General features: G+C 41.1%; 1 protein-coding gene across 1 annotated transcript; it reads right to left on the reverse strand.

Moving 5' to 3' along the window:
* Nucleotides 1-11,712: 11,712 nt before the first annotated feature.
* Nucleotides 11,713-15,452, reverse strand: LOC114556733 (uncharacterized). The gene is made up of 9 exons (XM_028579766.1): nucleotides 15,263-15,452; nucleotides 14,452-14,576; nucleotides 13,861-14,307; nucleotides 13,547-13,772; nucleotides 12,784-13,004; nucleotides 12,347-12,491; nucleotides 12,129-12,238; nucleotides 11,893-12,024; nucleotides 11,713-11,805 (listed from the first exon to the last, which is right to left on the reverse strand). The coding sequence occupies exons 1-9, from the start codon at nucleotides 15,321-15,323 to the stop codon at nucleotides 11,713-11,715; spliced, it is 1,560 nt and encodes a 519-aa protein (XP_028435567.1). The 5' UTR covers nucleotides 15,324-15,452.
* Nucleotides 15,453-17,059: the final 1,607 nt, after the last annotated feature.

Raw genomic sequence — 17,059 nt, forward strand, 5'->3', positions numbered from 1 at the left:
CGTTGCTCAGTTTTGTTCCAGTAAGTTATGCATCGTAATAACATTTAAAAAAAATCAGCTGAAGACTCCGAAGTGAAATAGGAAAGATACAAATACATAATATTCGTAACATTGATGTTTTTTCTAACGTTGTATTTGAGGAGTTAAACAATAAAGATAGCATCAATAATAAAATACAGTTTCATGTATTTGTCTCATGTATTGTGTGCTCGGCCGGCCGGCGGGCGGCATCAATCTGAAACAGAATGAAGCCGAACACGTCCTCCCACCCACCCCGGAAGAACTACAAGGGCTCAAGCTTTGTAACAGATTCTGGGCCGCGTCTATAGTGGGAGTTGTAGTTTTTAAATATATTGGTATATTTCTCATAAGTAGAAGGTGGTAGTGTAGAATTCTGGATACAGCCTGGGTTTTTTTAGGATGGGGAACACACTGGTGACTAAACCACTATTTATTACATGGCTTGCCTATATTCTAATGTAGAATGTGGTCTGTTGTTTTCTTGAAGCGATACTGGCGTTATAGACCCGCTGATCGCTGTCTGATTCTGTGAATGAATGCCCGCATTGCATCGTGGGACATCGGCTTTCAATGCGCTCAGCTTTACTCATATCGTAGCTTACTGTTCTGTCTTATTTACAGTAATATTTCACCGGTAATAAGACCGAAAAAAATATAATTAAAATAAAGAAATGCATACCATGATAACAGCTAAATACATGTTGACAGATGTAGCGTTATAGTTTTAAAAATCAACAATAATCAATAGCAATCCAGCTTCCCTGGCCGAAATAGTAAAATTTTGTATTTGAAATACATTAGTTTAAAAAACGTGACCCCAACACGTAAATCTTCACAATAACGTGAGGGTATCACGTTCTAATAGATTTAATTTCGTAATGCCACCACGAACTGATGTGAGACTGGGTTGGGTATTCTAGATAAACTTACATTAATTTGATAATTATTAGATTTATTTAAATAGTTTCAGTACTATCGTACATGTATTTTATCACTTTTAGCACACCATTGGGCTGTCACAAAGTAATCTTGTCGAGCTACACAATGACAATAAAGTGCTTGAACTTTTAGCCGGGGCTTCAGAGCAGAGCACTGGTCTAGGGACTAGGACTAGGACGCAGGCTTGGACCCAAAAGTGCAGAAGATTAGTGGAAGATTAGAAGATGTATTAAAGAAGAGGGCTTACAACAAAGAAGCCCAAAATTACTGTTAAGTTTAGGCAAGAAAAAGTGAGCTTTACGGTGAGTGAGTGTGTCTGTGTATGTGTGTGTGTCTGTAAGAGTGTGAGTGTGTCTGTGTGTGTGTGTATATGTGTGTCTGTGTGTGTAGACGAAGTCTATGTGTCCACAGAATTGTCACTCTTCATTGTTTCCTTTTTCTACAAGGTGTGTGTGTGTTTGTGTGTATGTGTGTGTGTGTGTGTGTGTGTGTGTGTGTGTGTGTGTGTGTGTGTGAATACGACTCAAATCAAGAAAATTATAATTATTTTCGCAAACTGCAGCTATTTTATTAGAATAACGTGAGTAAACGTTACTAAACATAACATGAAAAAACTTGAAAGGGTAAACTTGTCCGTGAACAGATTCTAATCAGCGACGGTGTTTAACAATAAAAACTACAACTCCCATAATTCCACTCAACTTCCCAACATCATCAGAAGTCTGAATTACCATCCAGTGTTTAGGTTGAGAGACCTCTAGTGGCAGAAAGTTACATATTGTATGTTTAACATCAGCATTTTTCAAACTTCTTGTCTTCAGAGAATCAGATGGTTTCTTACAGTTAAAACTAAAACAGTTATTATTATTTTGCTCTGTAGTTTTACCTACATCTACTTTATGAATGAGTGAACATCACAACATTAAAAACAGACCCAGAGTTAAACTGTCACATGTTTTATTCAACAGGAGACACAAGTTACTCATCAAGTAGTAATAGATTACTCTGATTCATGGCATAGTAACAGATTAATCTGATTCATCGGGTAGTAATAGATTACTCTGAAATATCAGCTAGCAATAGATTACTCTGATTTTGTCACTTTTGTCATTTTTGTCGACATTCATTTTAAATGTGAATAGCGCTGCATTGAACCATCCGTGTTATTTTTGGGCAATTACTGAAATAGAAAAACTACAACAGAAAAGGGGTCAACAGGAGGGTTAACTCACAGGAAAGTGTCTTGTTTTGTTTTTGTATAAATTAGTCTTTTTCTTTTTATAAACTTTTCTACTTTTACTCCATTTCACAAATTCTCTTTTTTGATACATAGCCGGACTTACATTAAAATGACATGACGACATTAAAAACAGACCCAGAGTTAAACTGTGTTTTATTCAACAAGAGACACAAGTTACTCTGGTTCATCAGGTGATAATTACTGAGGAATAACCTTAACAAGGTGATAAGGAATGCCACGGTTGTTACAAAGGACTTCAATTGTCCCGTTGTGAGTCGCACCAGTATAATTACACAAAGGCCTGGTTTGGTCAAGGGTGCAATCAACAACATTGAAACGCTTTCTGGTTGTTCTTTTAGTTCCATTCACTATATTATTCTTACAGGCGGCTTTGATGTTCTTGAAATCCCCTATGATGAAGGTATTGAAGGGCTTACAGTTGTTGTTGTTGTTAATCCTTCTCATCACACCGGTACATTCATCAGGAATCATCGCCAAGACAATATGTTTATGTTCAAATGATATAAATATATATGCTGCATCTGCAGATTCTGGTCCCAGGAACATGACAGCAGCAGAGAGCAGCAGAACACCAGCAAAGATAGAGATCTTCATGTTGATCTGGAGAACACAGAGTTATAAAAGCTGTTAGAGACTTTACTCTGACATATCTACCATCTCTTTATATTATTATATAAAAGCTGTTAGAGACTTTACTCTGACATATCTAACATCTCTTTATATTATCATATAAAAGCTGTTAGAGACTTTACTCTGACATATCTACCATCTCTTTATATTATCATATAAAAGCTGTTAGAGACTTTACTCTGACATATCTAACATCCATCCATCCATCCATCCATCTTCGTCCGCTTATCCGGTGTCGGGTCGCGGGGGGAGCAGCTCCAGCAGGGGACCCCAAACTTCCCTTTCCCGAGCAACATTAACCAGCTCCGACTGGGGGATCCCGAGGCGTTCCCAGGCCAGGTTGGAGATATAATCCCTCCACCTAGTCCTGGGTCTTCCCCGAGGCCTCCTCCCAGCTGGACGTGCCTGGAACACCTCCCTAGGGAGGCGCCCAGGGGGCATCCTTACCAGATGCCCGAACCACCTCAACTGGCTCCTTTCGACGCAAAGGAGCAGCGGCTCTACTCCGAGCTCCTCACGGATGACTGAGCTTCTCACCCTATCTCTAAGGGAGACGCCAGCCACCCTCCTGAGGAAACCCATTTCAGCCGCTTGTACCCTGGATCTCGTTCTTTCGGTCATGACCCAGCCTTCATGACCATAGGTGAGGGTAGGAACGAAAACTGACCGGTAGATTGAGAGCTTTGCCTTCCGGCTAAGCTCTCTTTTCGTCACAACGGTGCGATAGATTGAATGCAATACCGCCGATTCTCCGACCAATCTCCCGCTCCATTGTCCCCTCACTCGCGAACACAACCCCAAGGTACTTGAACTCCTTCACTTGGGGTAAGGACTCATTCCCTACCTGGAGAAGGCATTCCATCGGTTTCCTGCTGAGAACCATGGCCTCCGATTTAGAGGTGCTGATCCTCATCCCAACCGCTTCACACTCGGTTGCGAACCGATCCAGTGAGTGCTGAAGGTCGCAGGCCGATGATGCCATCAGGACCACATCATCTGCAAAGAGCAGCGATGAGATCCCCAGCCCACCAAACTGCAACCCCTCCCCACCCCGACTACGCCTCGATATCCTGTCCATAAATATTACAAACAGGATTGGTGACAAAGCGCAGCCCTGGCGGAGGCCAACCCTCACCTGAAACGAGTCCGACTTACTACCGAGAACCCGGACACAGCTCTCACTTTGGTCATACAGAGATTGGATGGCTCTGAGTAGAGACCCCTCACCCCATACTCCCGCAGCACCTCCCACAGTATCTCCCGGGGACCCGGTCATACGCCTTCTCCAAATCCACAAAACACATGTAGACCGGTTGGGCATACTCCCAGGCTCCCTCCAGGATCCTTGCGAGTGAAGAGCTGGTCCGTTGTTCCACGACCAGGACGAAATCCGCATTGTTCCTCCTCAACCCGAGGTTCGACTATCGGCCAAACCCTCCTTTCCAGCACCTTGGAGTAGACTTTACCAGGGAGGCTGAGAAGTGTGATACCCCTGTAATTGGCACAAACCCTCTGGTCCCCCTTTTTAAAAAGGGGAACCACCACCCCAGTCTGCCACTCCTTTGGCACCGTCCCAGACTTCCACGCAATGTTGAAGAGGCGTGTCAACCAGGACAGCCCCTCCACACCCAGAGCCTTGAGCATTTCTGGACGGATCTCATCAATCCCCGGGGCTTTGCCACTGTGGAGTTGTTTGACTACATCAGTGACTTCCGCCTGGGAAATCGACGACAATCCCCCATTATCCTCCAGCTCTGCCTCTAACATAGAGGGCGTATTAGTCGGATTCAGGAGTTCCTCAAAGTGCTCCTTCCACCGCCCTATTACCTCCTCAGTTGAGGTCAACAGTGTCCCATCCTTACTGTACACAGCTTGGATGGTTCCCCGCTTCCCCCTCCTGAGGTGGCGAACAGTTTTCCAGAAGCACTTTGGTGCCGACCAAAAGTCCTTCTCCATGTCTTCTCCAAACTTCTCCCACACCCGCTGCTTTGCCTACTTTCACGGCAGAGGCTGCAGCCCTTCGGGCCCTTCGGTACCCTGCAACTGCCTCCGGAGTCCTCCGGGATAACATATCCTGGAAAGACTCCTTCTTCAGTCGGACGGCTTCCCTGACCACCGGTGTCCACCACGGTGTTCGTGGGTTACCGCCCCTTGAGGCACCTAAGACCCTAAGACCACAGCTCCTTGCTGCAGCTTCAGCAATGGAAACTTTGAACATTGTCCACTCGGGTTCAATGCCCCCAGCCTCCACAGGGATGCACGAAAAGCTCCGCCGGAGGTGTGAGTTGAAAGTCTGTTGGACAGGGGCCTCCTCCAGACGTTCCCAATTTACCCGCACTACACGTTTGGGCTTACCAGGTCTGTCCAGAGTCTTCCCCCACCCTCTGACCCAACTCACCACCAGATGGTGATCGGTTGACAGCTCCGCCCCTCTCTTCACCCGAGTGTCCAAAACATACGGCCTCAGATCAGATGAAACGATTATGAAATCGATCATTGACCTTCGGCCTAGGGTGCTCTGGTACCAGGTACACTTATGAGCATCCCTATGTTCGAACATGGTGTTCGTTATAGACAATCCATGACTAGCACAGAAGTCCAACAACAAACAACCACTCTGGTTTAGATCAGGGAGGCCGTTCCTCCCAATCACGCCTCTCCAGGTGTCTCCATCATTGCCCACGTGTGCGTTGAAGTCCCCCAGCAGAACAATGGAGTCCCCCACTGGAGCCCCATGCATATCTAACATCTCTTTATATTATTGTTGGGGACCAAGAGTTTGGTTAAATCTGATTTTAACCAAAAGGCCTCAGATTAAACTGACCTCTGGATACAGGACACACATGTGCTCAGAGACAAAGGAACATGTGACCAAGACAAAGGAATCTTGGCCTCCATGTAAACCCCAAAGCCGGGACAATTCACACCTCTATGCGAAATGCCAGCCAGAAGGGAAACTCCTCACAACTGGCAGGAAGTCAAATGACTACAAAAGTGTAGTTTTCACCCTTTCAAGAGTTTTGAGTCTTCCTATTGGTTCAGCGGGACCATAAACACAGCAGGTGGGTTTTAACCTATAAATAACCTGACCCTAGGAAACTCCCCCGTCTTCCGTTGCAACTCAGTTGCTGAAGGAGGCGCGCAAGCGCTTGTGCTAAACTTCCATTTTCTGGAGAATGTGGATTTTATTTCGGTGGATCCTTGAAAACACACCAGTGTTTTCATATCTGCAGTGAGAAGGAAACAACGTTTTTCTTCTCAAAGTCGACTAAACTTGCCCCTTGCTGCTTTTTTGGAGGGAAGTTTCTCTGTGGCCGCTGACGAGCGCCAGGGACCCGTTCCGTTTCATTTCTGGACAGAAACAAACGTACTGAACACACCGTAAGAAGGCTTACGTCTGGGCAGAGATAAGTAGTGTGTTTATTAATGAGCAAAAGGGGTTCGCTACCATTGTTGCCATTAATGTGATCTGATTTAATCATGTACTGGTCCATTTGTGATTATTAATCTTGTCTGTGAATGTATAAATTGATCACTATACTCGTTGATTTATGTTGTGTTAAGTAGCTGGGTATAACTGTAATCGCTACCTGCTTAAATCACTCCTTTCAGGAGTTTAGTTACTGTCTGCGATAGAATCGCGAAAATCAACTGTTAGTCACTGAATTAGTTATAATGACAAAAGTTTCCCTCAGTAAGTCAAAAGTCTCAGTCTGTCCTAAACTACACGTTAGCCCAGACCTGAGTGGCTGAGGGGAACTGGGTCATTATCGATAACTAAAGATCAGAGTGCCCTTTTTCTTTATTCTTCTTCTCTTTCTTCTCTCTCTAACACACACACACACCCACAGGCTAGCCGCGTAGCTCCCGAGCTAACGCTGCAGGCTAGCTTCACACGTGGAATCTGCTTACGTTCGGACAGAGCTAACACAGGAACTAGCTACCATACCGACTAAGCGTGCGCGTTGCCTACATCATCATATAAAAGCTGTTAGAGACTTTACTCTGACATATCTACCATCTCTTTATATTATCATATAAAAGCTGTTAGAGACTTTACTCTGACATATCTAACATATCTTTATATTAGGGCTGTCAATCGATTAAAAAATGTAATCAAATTAATTACATACTCTGTGATTAATTAATCGAAATTAATCGCATACATAATTAACGGTGCCTGAACCGATACTTTTTAAGAAAGTAAAAAAAGAAAAGAAAAAAGAAGGGTACTAAACAACAGTCGGTGACACTAAAGAAGGGCTTGTTTATTGCTAAGGCCATATGGTCAAAATTAAATGATTTGATAATAATCTATAACAATAACTTATTTCACTAGTAAATTGCTGTTGAACGACAAAAACAACCACCAGATGGGAAAAGGACATTTACAATAACTTAAAATGCACCACGAGGCTGTAGTTTACCAGTTTCATTGAACGCACCGTCTGTGTTGTTTTTCCGACAGCAGCTGCAGATTGTTAGCCTTGAAATCTAGACGCACACTAGTGGCAGCTGGCTTGTCAGGCTAGCAGATTGTTACATACCGGTGTTGAATCCTCTACAGTAAAACACAGTCAAACTTTACACCGTTTAGCGTTAGCTGTTAGCATTTTAACAGTGTTTAATCCAGCTAGTAGCTAGCGGTAGGCTAATGTTAGCTGCTGTCGAGTATAGTGTTAACTAGCGTCACGTGCAGCGGTGTTTGTGTTGCCTGTATCGTCTGTTTCAGAGCATCAGAGAGAAGAGCAGACATATCAGGTGCACCAGATTTCGGTAGCCAGGGTTGGCAGGAAGAAGGAACAAGTAGCTAAATGTTCCAATCAATGATCCAGGCAGCACCTCCTCGTCTCCCTCCTTCATTTTACAGTCGAATGGTGGCTAGAACGGCTCCGGGTCAAACGTCAATATGGAATGGATTAATCTGCGTTATTTTTTTAACGAGTTATTTTGACAGCCCTACTTTATATTATCATATAAAAGCTGTTAGAGACTTTACTCTGACATATCTAACATCTCTTTATATTATCATATAAAAGCTGTTAGAGACTTTACTCTGACATATCTAACATCTCTTTATATTATCATATAAAAGCTGTTAGAGACTTTACTCTGACATATCTAACATATGACTTTAGTTTGTACAATTTATTTCAACGTTTCTGTCGTTTTTTCTGACATTTTTTTGACTGTTGTAACCCTAACCACAAGTTTTTTTTTGTTTTGCAAAAAACAAAAAAGTCAAAAAAAGTGCCTAAAATGTAGAAAGAAAGAATGAAATTGTCAAAAAAATGACTATAAACTGTGTTTGTTTTATGTTTGTAACATAAATTATCAACAAAAAAGTGCCCAAAAAAATGACTAAAATGTTGGAGAAAATGTAAACAAATATTGTCCAAATACCAACAACAAAAACAGATACAAAATTTAAAATGCCACCAAAACTGTCGAAAATGTTTTATCACAAAATAATAAAAGTTGGGGAAGAGTCAGAGTTCGTCTTACCGAAGAGTTGGTGGAGAAAGTTTTAGGTACGAAGGTCCAAAAATGTAGAAATGTAAAATCTAAACTGCACAAAGTCTGAAGATGAAGAAGAAGAAAAGCAGAACTCTGACACGATGCAAATCAGAAGAATGTTCAGACAGAGAAACTAAATAATCTGCAGTCTTATATCCTCCGAAAGAGAGGGGGTTGTCTCTGAAACAAACAGCTCAATATCATCTCCATATATGGTAAAATTTGAAACAGGTTCAGGCGTTACATCCCCACAGATCAAATACCAACATTAGAATAAACAGTTCACTGGTTACAGGTCAAAGTTTCTGACACGTACACATTTAATCAGAAGAAAAGTTAGGATAATAGTAGACTCATGCTGTGTTGTTGTGAGTCAGGAGCTACACTGAGTTTACATGTACTTTATATTCCTCTATTACTCTGAATGTGATACATGTTAACAACATATTCTGGTTGGAAATTTAGAATAAAACCTTTCTCTTAAAGGGGTGATAGAATGATTATATAGGGTATTTCACACTGTTCCTTATGGTCTCCTAATGGGGTATGTAACATTAGTTGGGCTGAAAGTGGCCTGGTTGATATTTTATTGGCCCTTATGCATCCCTGTGTTTTGGCCCTATTTGTAACAAGAACTTTTCTTCCAAATATGGTATGGTCATGAATATTTAGATGAGCTGCGCGCTGCTTGGTTGAGCCTTATCCCCGTACACACATGTAGAGACGCGCGCTGATTGGTTGAGCGAATCGCCAATACACACACATTAGAAACGCAACAGAATCTCATATTAATGTTTCCTTACCAAATTCCAAAGCCAAATTCACTTCTGAGACTTTTTTTATGCGAGAACTATATAAAGCTCAAATATGGGCCGTTTTACGAAAATGGATTGCAAATTTGGTAAAACTGTGTGTCGGACTTCAGCTGCCTGTGTTGCTGCCTCGCCGCCCGGCCTGATTTCCTCCACAGATCCCGGCCTGCTGTGAGCTCGATTGAGCTCCGGCACCGCTGCTGCAGCCCACAGCACCTCATACCCGCGCAAAGTCACCGTTTGGGCTAATGGACTACCAAACGCCGCTGCCCTGACAGAGCTCCATGTCCTGTAACTCCCCTCTTCCTGCTAGCTAAATGGCCCGTTGTGTGAGAGTGAGAGCGAGGTCAGCGAGCTTGTTACACCAGCAATATCTTACCACATGTTACACACATGTCACGCCACTTAGCTATACAACATACCTAAAGGTCTTATAAAGCTAACAACGGTGTCCGATTTCAAGTTAATGAATATTTGTGAGCTGTAAGGGTTTCGTTAGATGCAACTGTCCCTTCAATCCTAGCTGTATGTAGCTACAAATCACGGATAGTTAGCCTCATTTTGGGTCGTTATTCGAGTATATTTACAGTTTGAATTTCGTCACGCCACTTATACAACATCTAACTAAATGTTTTATTAAGCTAACAACGGTGTCTGATTTCAAGTTAATGAATATTTGTGAAGACAAAGTGTTTTGTTAGCTGTGACTGTCCCTTCAATCTTAGCTACAAATCACGGATAGTTAGCTTCCTTTTTGCCTTAATTCAAGTATATTTACAGTTTGAATTTCGTCACGCCAGTTACACAACATTTAACTAAATGTCTTATAAAGCTAACAACGGTGTCCGATTTCAAGTTGATGAATATTTGTGAATTACAGAGGAGGCTAGCTAGCTCTCATTGATAGAGCTCCATCCAGCCGCAGGCTCTATCAATGAGACTCACGGACAAGCGGCGTTTATTTCTCCAATCGTTTGTTTAAATAACTCAACACATTATAATTACACACATTAAAAGATTAACTGGAACCTGTGGTAACAGATTGCTGGTGTAACAAGCTCGCTGACCGCGCTCTCACTCACACACACCGGCATTTAGCTAGCCGGAAGAGGGGAGCTGCAGGCCCTGGAGCTCTGTCAGAGCAGCGGCGTTTAGTAGTACATTAGCGGTGTTACCGGTGACTCTGCGCAGGTATGGAGTGCTGTGGGCTGCCAGTTGTAATGGAGATCACTCGAGCTCACAGCAGGCCAGGGTTTGTGAAGGAAGGCAGGTCGGGCGGCGAGGCAACAACACAGGCAGCACCGGCGCTGAACTCTGACACACAGTCGGACAAAATTTGCAGTTAGCCATCCTTTACATAGTTGATTTCTAGCATGAAAAAGTTTCAAAAGTGAATTTTGTAATGGAATAGCAGAGATCTGCGCAACCTAGATTCGGAAGACTACCTGATCTCAGGTCAGTTGTGTAGCCTATGTAAATGTTGGGGCGTGACCGTTCTCTTAATACACACTGCAAAAAGCCAGCTTAAAAAAACAAGAAAAAAAAGTATAAAAATTAGGTGAATATTACTTAAAATAAGCAAAATTATCTGCCAACAGAACTAGAACATTTGACTTGCCAAGATTTTCTAAAACAAGAAAAAATATCTAACCTCAACAAACTCACAGATACCTTAAAACTAGTGTGTTCTCACTGATAACAAGTGCATTTGCCTTAATACAATTAAAATATATAAGAATTATTTTCTCAATATGTTGGAAAATTTTCTAAAATTGAGTAAATGCTAGTGCCATAATCTTGTCATAAAGCTACACATTAGGCATTATTTTATTGATACAATAAAAGCAGTTAAGGTGTTTTTTTCTCAATATGGAGCATAATTTGCTTGAATTTAGCATCTACTTCTTTACAAAATTCTTGAAATAAGGCAAAATCCCTGAAATTTACATTTCATATTAATGCTTAAAATCAGTAATCCTGACAGTAATAGAAAATGTGAAAGGCTTGCCTAAAAAATAAAGATATGAGTCAAATATCTCATCACCTCTTTATTATTCTTTTAGGTGCACGTCAGCAGAGCATACATGAAGTCAAGTCAAGGCTGAAAAGCTGAATGGGCAAAATTAAACTATAAGCATCTGACAGAACAACTTTCTGACAGAACAACTGTCTGACTTTCCAAGAGGATGAAAAAACAACAGCTCCTCCAAAACACATGTGTATCGGGGCATATTATTAATGTCCAGGCCTATTCAGTAATGAACTTCTTCCACTCAGCCATAGCTTTTTTATATGACAAAGTCATATCTCGGTCATGGATGGATGTCCTGTGTGTGTGTGTGTGTGTGTGTGTATGTGCACTTCAGCAGAGTATACATGAAGACCACTGGTCAAGGCTGAAAAGCTGAATGGGCAAAATTAAACTATAAGCATCTGACAAACAACGTGTCTGACTTTCCAAGAGGCTGAAAAAACAACAGCTCCTCCAAAACACACATGTATTGGGGCCGGTCATATTATTAATGTCCAGGCCTATTCAGTAATGAACTTCTTCCACTCAGCCATAGCTTTTTTATATGACGAAGTCATGTCTCGGTCATGGATGGAGTCCATGAGGACTTCTGTCTGCAGCACAGAGAGGAGTGTGGCAATACACTTGGGATATGTAAGATGAAAGGTGTAGTAACATGCAAGGATGTACATCACACTGACAGAGAGGTCTTCCTTTGGGAAGATCAACACAGGCATGGTTCCAATGGCCAGTATGCAGTTGGTTTCACAGACAATCACAACAGGGCTAGAGAGTGGTCTCACTTGAAGAAAGGTGTTGGGGTCTTCTGCTGACTGAAACAAAAATAAAAAAACAAAAATGATCACTTAAACAATTCACTGTTAAGAGAATATGATCAAGTAATATGAAAAATACAGTACATGAATACATTTCTTACCTTAAGGATGTGAAGCATAGCTGCACTTGCATGTCCTAACTTCTTGTGTGGAGCCACAGTTGATGGGAACAGGTCTGGCAAAGCCTTAATCACGGCAACAAATTGCTTTACTGAAAAAAAAAAATAGTGTCATTATCTTTACTGAAGTTGGTTATTTAAAAAAAAAAAAAAAAAAAAAACTTTATACTAACATGGGATTCTCAATAAACTGCAATTACCTTTATCAGACAACGGAGGCCTCATTACTTTTTTAAAAACTCCATAAAACTGTGCCTTCTCATAAAAGGTTTCCCAACGGTTCTTTAGTTCAGGTATGTAGTGAGAGTTTTCCTGATCGAGGATCCTCCGGAGTTCATTCATTATCTGGTACAGAGAGAAAGACAAAAATAGATCATTAAATACATAAATAGAGAAAAGAAATATTACAATCTACATTCCAGTTAAAATCGAACTAATATATCTTTCAATGTGTGTCAATTTCTTAAACTACTTTGGAAGTAGAATTTGTGGACTAAATTAATTTGACAAACAGGATAAAACTATCACTTTCCACAAAAAGTTGTGTAAAAACATCTACCAGGTCCCAAAACTTGAAACAGTATGTGCAAAATAGAACTTAGCCAATAACCCAATATATGCAATTTAATTTGCTTACATGATCCAGTTCTCTGAAGCAGGGATATGCTTGAAGAATCTTGGCAGGCCTGTCCTGCTCCTTAAGAACATCAGAGTCAATGTATGCCCGTCTTGCTTGGTATTCGAAGTCCAACAGCTGGGCAACATCCTTCTTATTGGGTCTGGGCTTGGATTTGTACAGCTCCTGAAGAATTTTGTAATGCCTTGCCTGGTTCTGTGGGCTATCAGTAGTTTCAGATCCTAGAAAACACCATTTAACATTTGTAATGATGAATGAAATTACAATCACTGTTCCTATTATTACAGTTTGATGGAACCATACAAAATCCATTGACATATAGGATAAAAAACTGTTAAGTCTGATAGGCCTGGTACCAGGCCAAGTGTATTACTTTGATCTGTTTTTAGTTTTGTTTATATGGTTTCTAAAGGACAAGGCTTTAATGCAACCAGAACATCAGTCCATATTCAAGTTTCACTAATTCACTTTTGATAACAACAACAAAACAACTTAATTTGGAGACTGTATATAATTTAGTAACATTGTAAATGTTACTGACACTGACAATAGATAACCTGAGGTTTAACCAAAAAGACCAAGATTATATATATTAGTTTTTTTTTGAAGCTCTCACTAGATCTCTTTTAGGTTAGCCACAGCTCCCAGAGAAGAGGTATGACATTACTGTTAGATGAAAAAATTTAAAAAGGTATGGTATTCTCCCTTGTTAACAGTAAAAGTTGCATTAATACCAAAACACAATCTCATTATGTGTTCTTACCATCCACCTGTTCAGCCTCCGGGGAACTGCATCTTGATTGTGGTGATCTTTCCAAGATCAAAGTTGAAGCAGTGGACCCAGAGTCATCAGTAAGTGTCTCCTGGCTGCTGCTGCTGCTCTCAAAGCTAAGGGCCCGACGCCTCTTTCTCGAAGGAGTCGCTCCCTGCTTCTTTTTGGGGGTTGTCACATTCTGGACCCTTTTCAAAAGCTGCTTTTTCACAGATTCCTGACAAAACATAAAACACATTAATAAAAATGTATGTGGAAATTAAGCCATACAAGCACTGATCTGAATTAACTGAGCAGTGACAAACCCACTCAGCTCCACCGGCTGCAGATTTGTCCCGCAGCATTGGGTAGTACTCTATGAGACGCTTAGCCATTACAGTCAGTTCACGGCTGCATGGATACTGGAACTCATCCCTTGCAGCTCTCTTGATGGCAATCATGCTTGTTACCGTATTCCTTATCAGGCGACAACGAAGATCTTTGGAGAGTGTATAGTCTCCTTCTTGTCCAGCCCGCTGTTTCTCAAAAAATATGCTTTTTGACTGCTCCAGCTCTGTGTCTGTGTATACAATATACTGTGGGCTAACAAGTTGTACGGTTCTGCTGGTACCATGTTGGTTTCTTGGGTTTGAAGAGAGGAGAGGGGTAGAGGAGGAGGATGGGGAGGACAATGGGGTTGAGATTGAGGAAACCGTGTTGGCATTACAGGTTCCAGAGGAGTTGCCTGGTCTAAGCTGACCTGACTCTTCACCCTAATAAAGGGCAAACATGTATTTCATTATAATTATAAGTGAAGAGCATTGAACCACAACAGGGCCAGGAAATGCTTCGTTGATATCAGGTTGATATCACAGTATGGTTATCTAACATCCCAAAATGTTTAAATCGAACATTACCTCATTTTCATCATGTGTAATTCTCCAAATGTCTCTCCTTCTGAAGAAGTGCTCAGGCCCCGGAAAGAGATCACGCAAGTCCTCCTTGGAGAGACTGGGAAGCATGTCTGCACTTATACTAGCAGCTGGAAAACACATTCAACCACACTGTAAATATATAATCTAATAACATAAAAAAAAAAATTATTAAGTCACATTCTGTATTTAAATGGATCAGAAGCTGCTGCAGGATGGCGGCAGCAGAGAATCACCTCACAAGCAGGAGCAATGTTAGCATTTAGCTAGGCCTTAATGTTACATTAATGACAATTAATATAAGGTAAAGTTAGGCCTTACCTTTCCACTAAATTCATGAATCATTTTTAAAACACCAACCATTCTGACATTGGCCAAAAAAAAATTGGCTATGAGAAGGCCTAACGTTAGGTTAGCTATATCATTATGTTGACTGATAATGTTAGCTAAGCCACAGTAAGTCACAAATAATAATGAAACGGCGCCAACTAGCCAGCATTAGGCCAAGCTAAAACAATGCTAAAATTAAGGTTAACTGAGCGAACTGACTAACTTTAAAGTTACAATTTGCACCTTAACACAGTTTCTGGCAATAAAGTACTATTAATACATTTTCAAGACATGGCTTTTTGTGTGGTTATTAGCTGCTTATAGCCAAAATTAACACGATTTTAAAATTAGCATGGTATGACTTAGCTAGCTAGCTAGCCAACTTCACAATTAACATTAGCTTAGTTTGCTAAAACATGCCTGAACAAATTAACAAAATAACGTTGTTTAAAATAAAAACAATTACCTTTTAATACTGCAATTGTTGTAGGATCCATATCCGGATAAGCCCTTATATATTCATCCATAGTTTGTTAGTGTCCAGATGACTTGCGGAGGCTAGAAAGTATTTTTGCACGGCAGAGAAAAGCTAACGTAAGGTGATGGCTGTAACTGACCGCCCGGCCGCAAAATTACGAATCCCACTATGGCCACGCCAAGACCCGCCCTACGAAGCAGCTTGATTGGTTGGGGTTAGGCATTTCACCTCGAGTCCCGGCCTTGACAGACAGTTTTAGCGCGTCCCCGTTTGGAACGTACCATGTCATAAAATGGGGGTGACTTAAATACTAGAAACATACTACAAACGGAGAATGTGATGACTTGAATGTCATTATTTAAAATCAATTAATGTTCATAAAACATGTATAAAGATGTACCACACACCACAAGTTATTAACATTAAGGATTATGATCAATATAAATAAATACAACTTAATTCACAGATCTCCCCTATGCTGCTAGATAATGGAATGCAATTACATCAGAAATATATATCCTGTGATTTACTTTACCACTCGCATTTTTCATGGACTGCAGAGGAAACGTCTCGCTCATTTTGTAAAGTATTTTGTAAAACTTCAAGATGCTTTGGCGCTGCGTTATCTGCCTCGTTTTCCTCACTTTTTCACTGAAACACTTATTGAGCCATATTAATCGAATGCACAGCCGTAGCCCTGATTTCAGGTTGCTGTGTGGTATTGACGGATGCACTGAGGAATATCGAGTGTATAACTCATTCTATCATCATGTGAAAAGAAGACACTCTCAACACCTTATTGAAAGCAACAGACCAGGCGATGGCAACTGTTGAGTAAAATAAAGTTGTAACAGTGCTGATATTAATGTAATGTATGTTTTATGTTTTAAGTAATAAATTGTATGCTGTAACCAGGTTATGAAAATAGGAATGAAACTATTTGACAGAAAAGAATAGGTCCAGACTGATCTTATTATCACAATCACCACCTTTTGTCTCTGTAATTTATATGTAAAGACAGATCCTTTCTCTCCCCCTCTCTTCCTGTTTTTGGTTAAATGAGATTAGGTTAAAACCAACTATTATCATATAAAGAGAAACCTTTTGCCACACAGCAGGAAATAAACTTCTGCCTCTATCAGTCTCCAACCCCCTGGTACTGTAGTCTGGGTTAGGACAATACAATGTTAATTCCTGTAAACTTGTAAGGACTCGACATCTGCATGTTAGATCCTATTGATCTGTGGGTACAAATGACCCCCAGGGAGCAGGATTTAGAGCATGTTCTTCCTAATTGGACAGCGAAGAAAACCAATAAGACGCGTCCAACCTGTCACCATGCCAACAAAGAGCCTATGAGGAAGGCTCTTACTCACAAAGGAGAAAAGTAACCGCCCCTGGGATTGGAGGAATAAAGCAGGGGGGCAACGGGGATTCGGGGCGAAATAGATGCGGGAACTTTAGGGTTAAGCAACTATTTTCAAAGCCCGCTGCAGCGTAATTCTCTGTATTTTGACTTATCATTTTTATTAATAAATCTTTGTGTTAACCTTTCAATTGGACCAAGCCTCTCCTTCTTCAGAGATTCTGAAACACGTATTTCTATCAACAATTGGTGACCCCGACGTGATCTCTGACAGAAGGACGGAGGAGAGAGGAGAATCGAAAGGACTGAAAGGTTGAGGCTGCTGACTCTTTTATGCGGGCCCAAAACTAAAAGGTAAGCCAAACCTGTTTCATCATAACTTGGCATAGGCTTATGTAGGAAATATTAGGCATAAGAGT

The sequence above is a fragment of the Perca flavescens genome, chromosome 6 (genome assembly GCF_004354835.1).
Source record: "Perca flavescens isolate YP-PL-M2 chromosome 6, PFLA_1.0, whole genome shotgun sequence".
Classification (NCBI taxonomy): domain Eukaryota; kingdom Metazoa; phylum Chordata; class Actinopteri; order Perciformes; family Percidae; genus Perca; species Perca flavescens.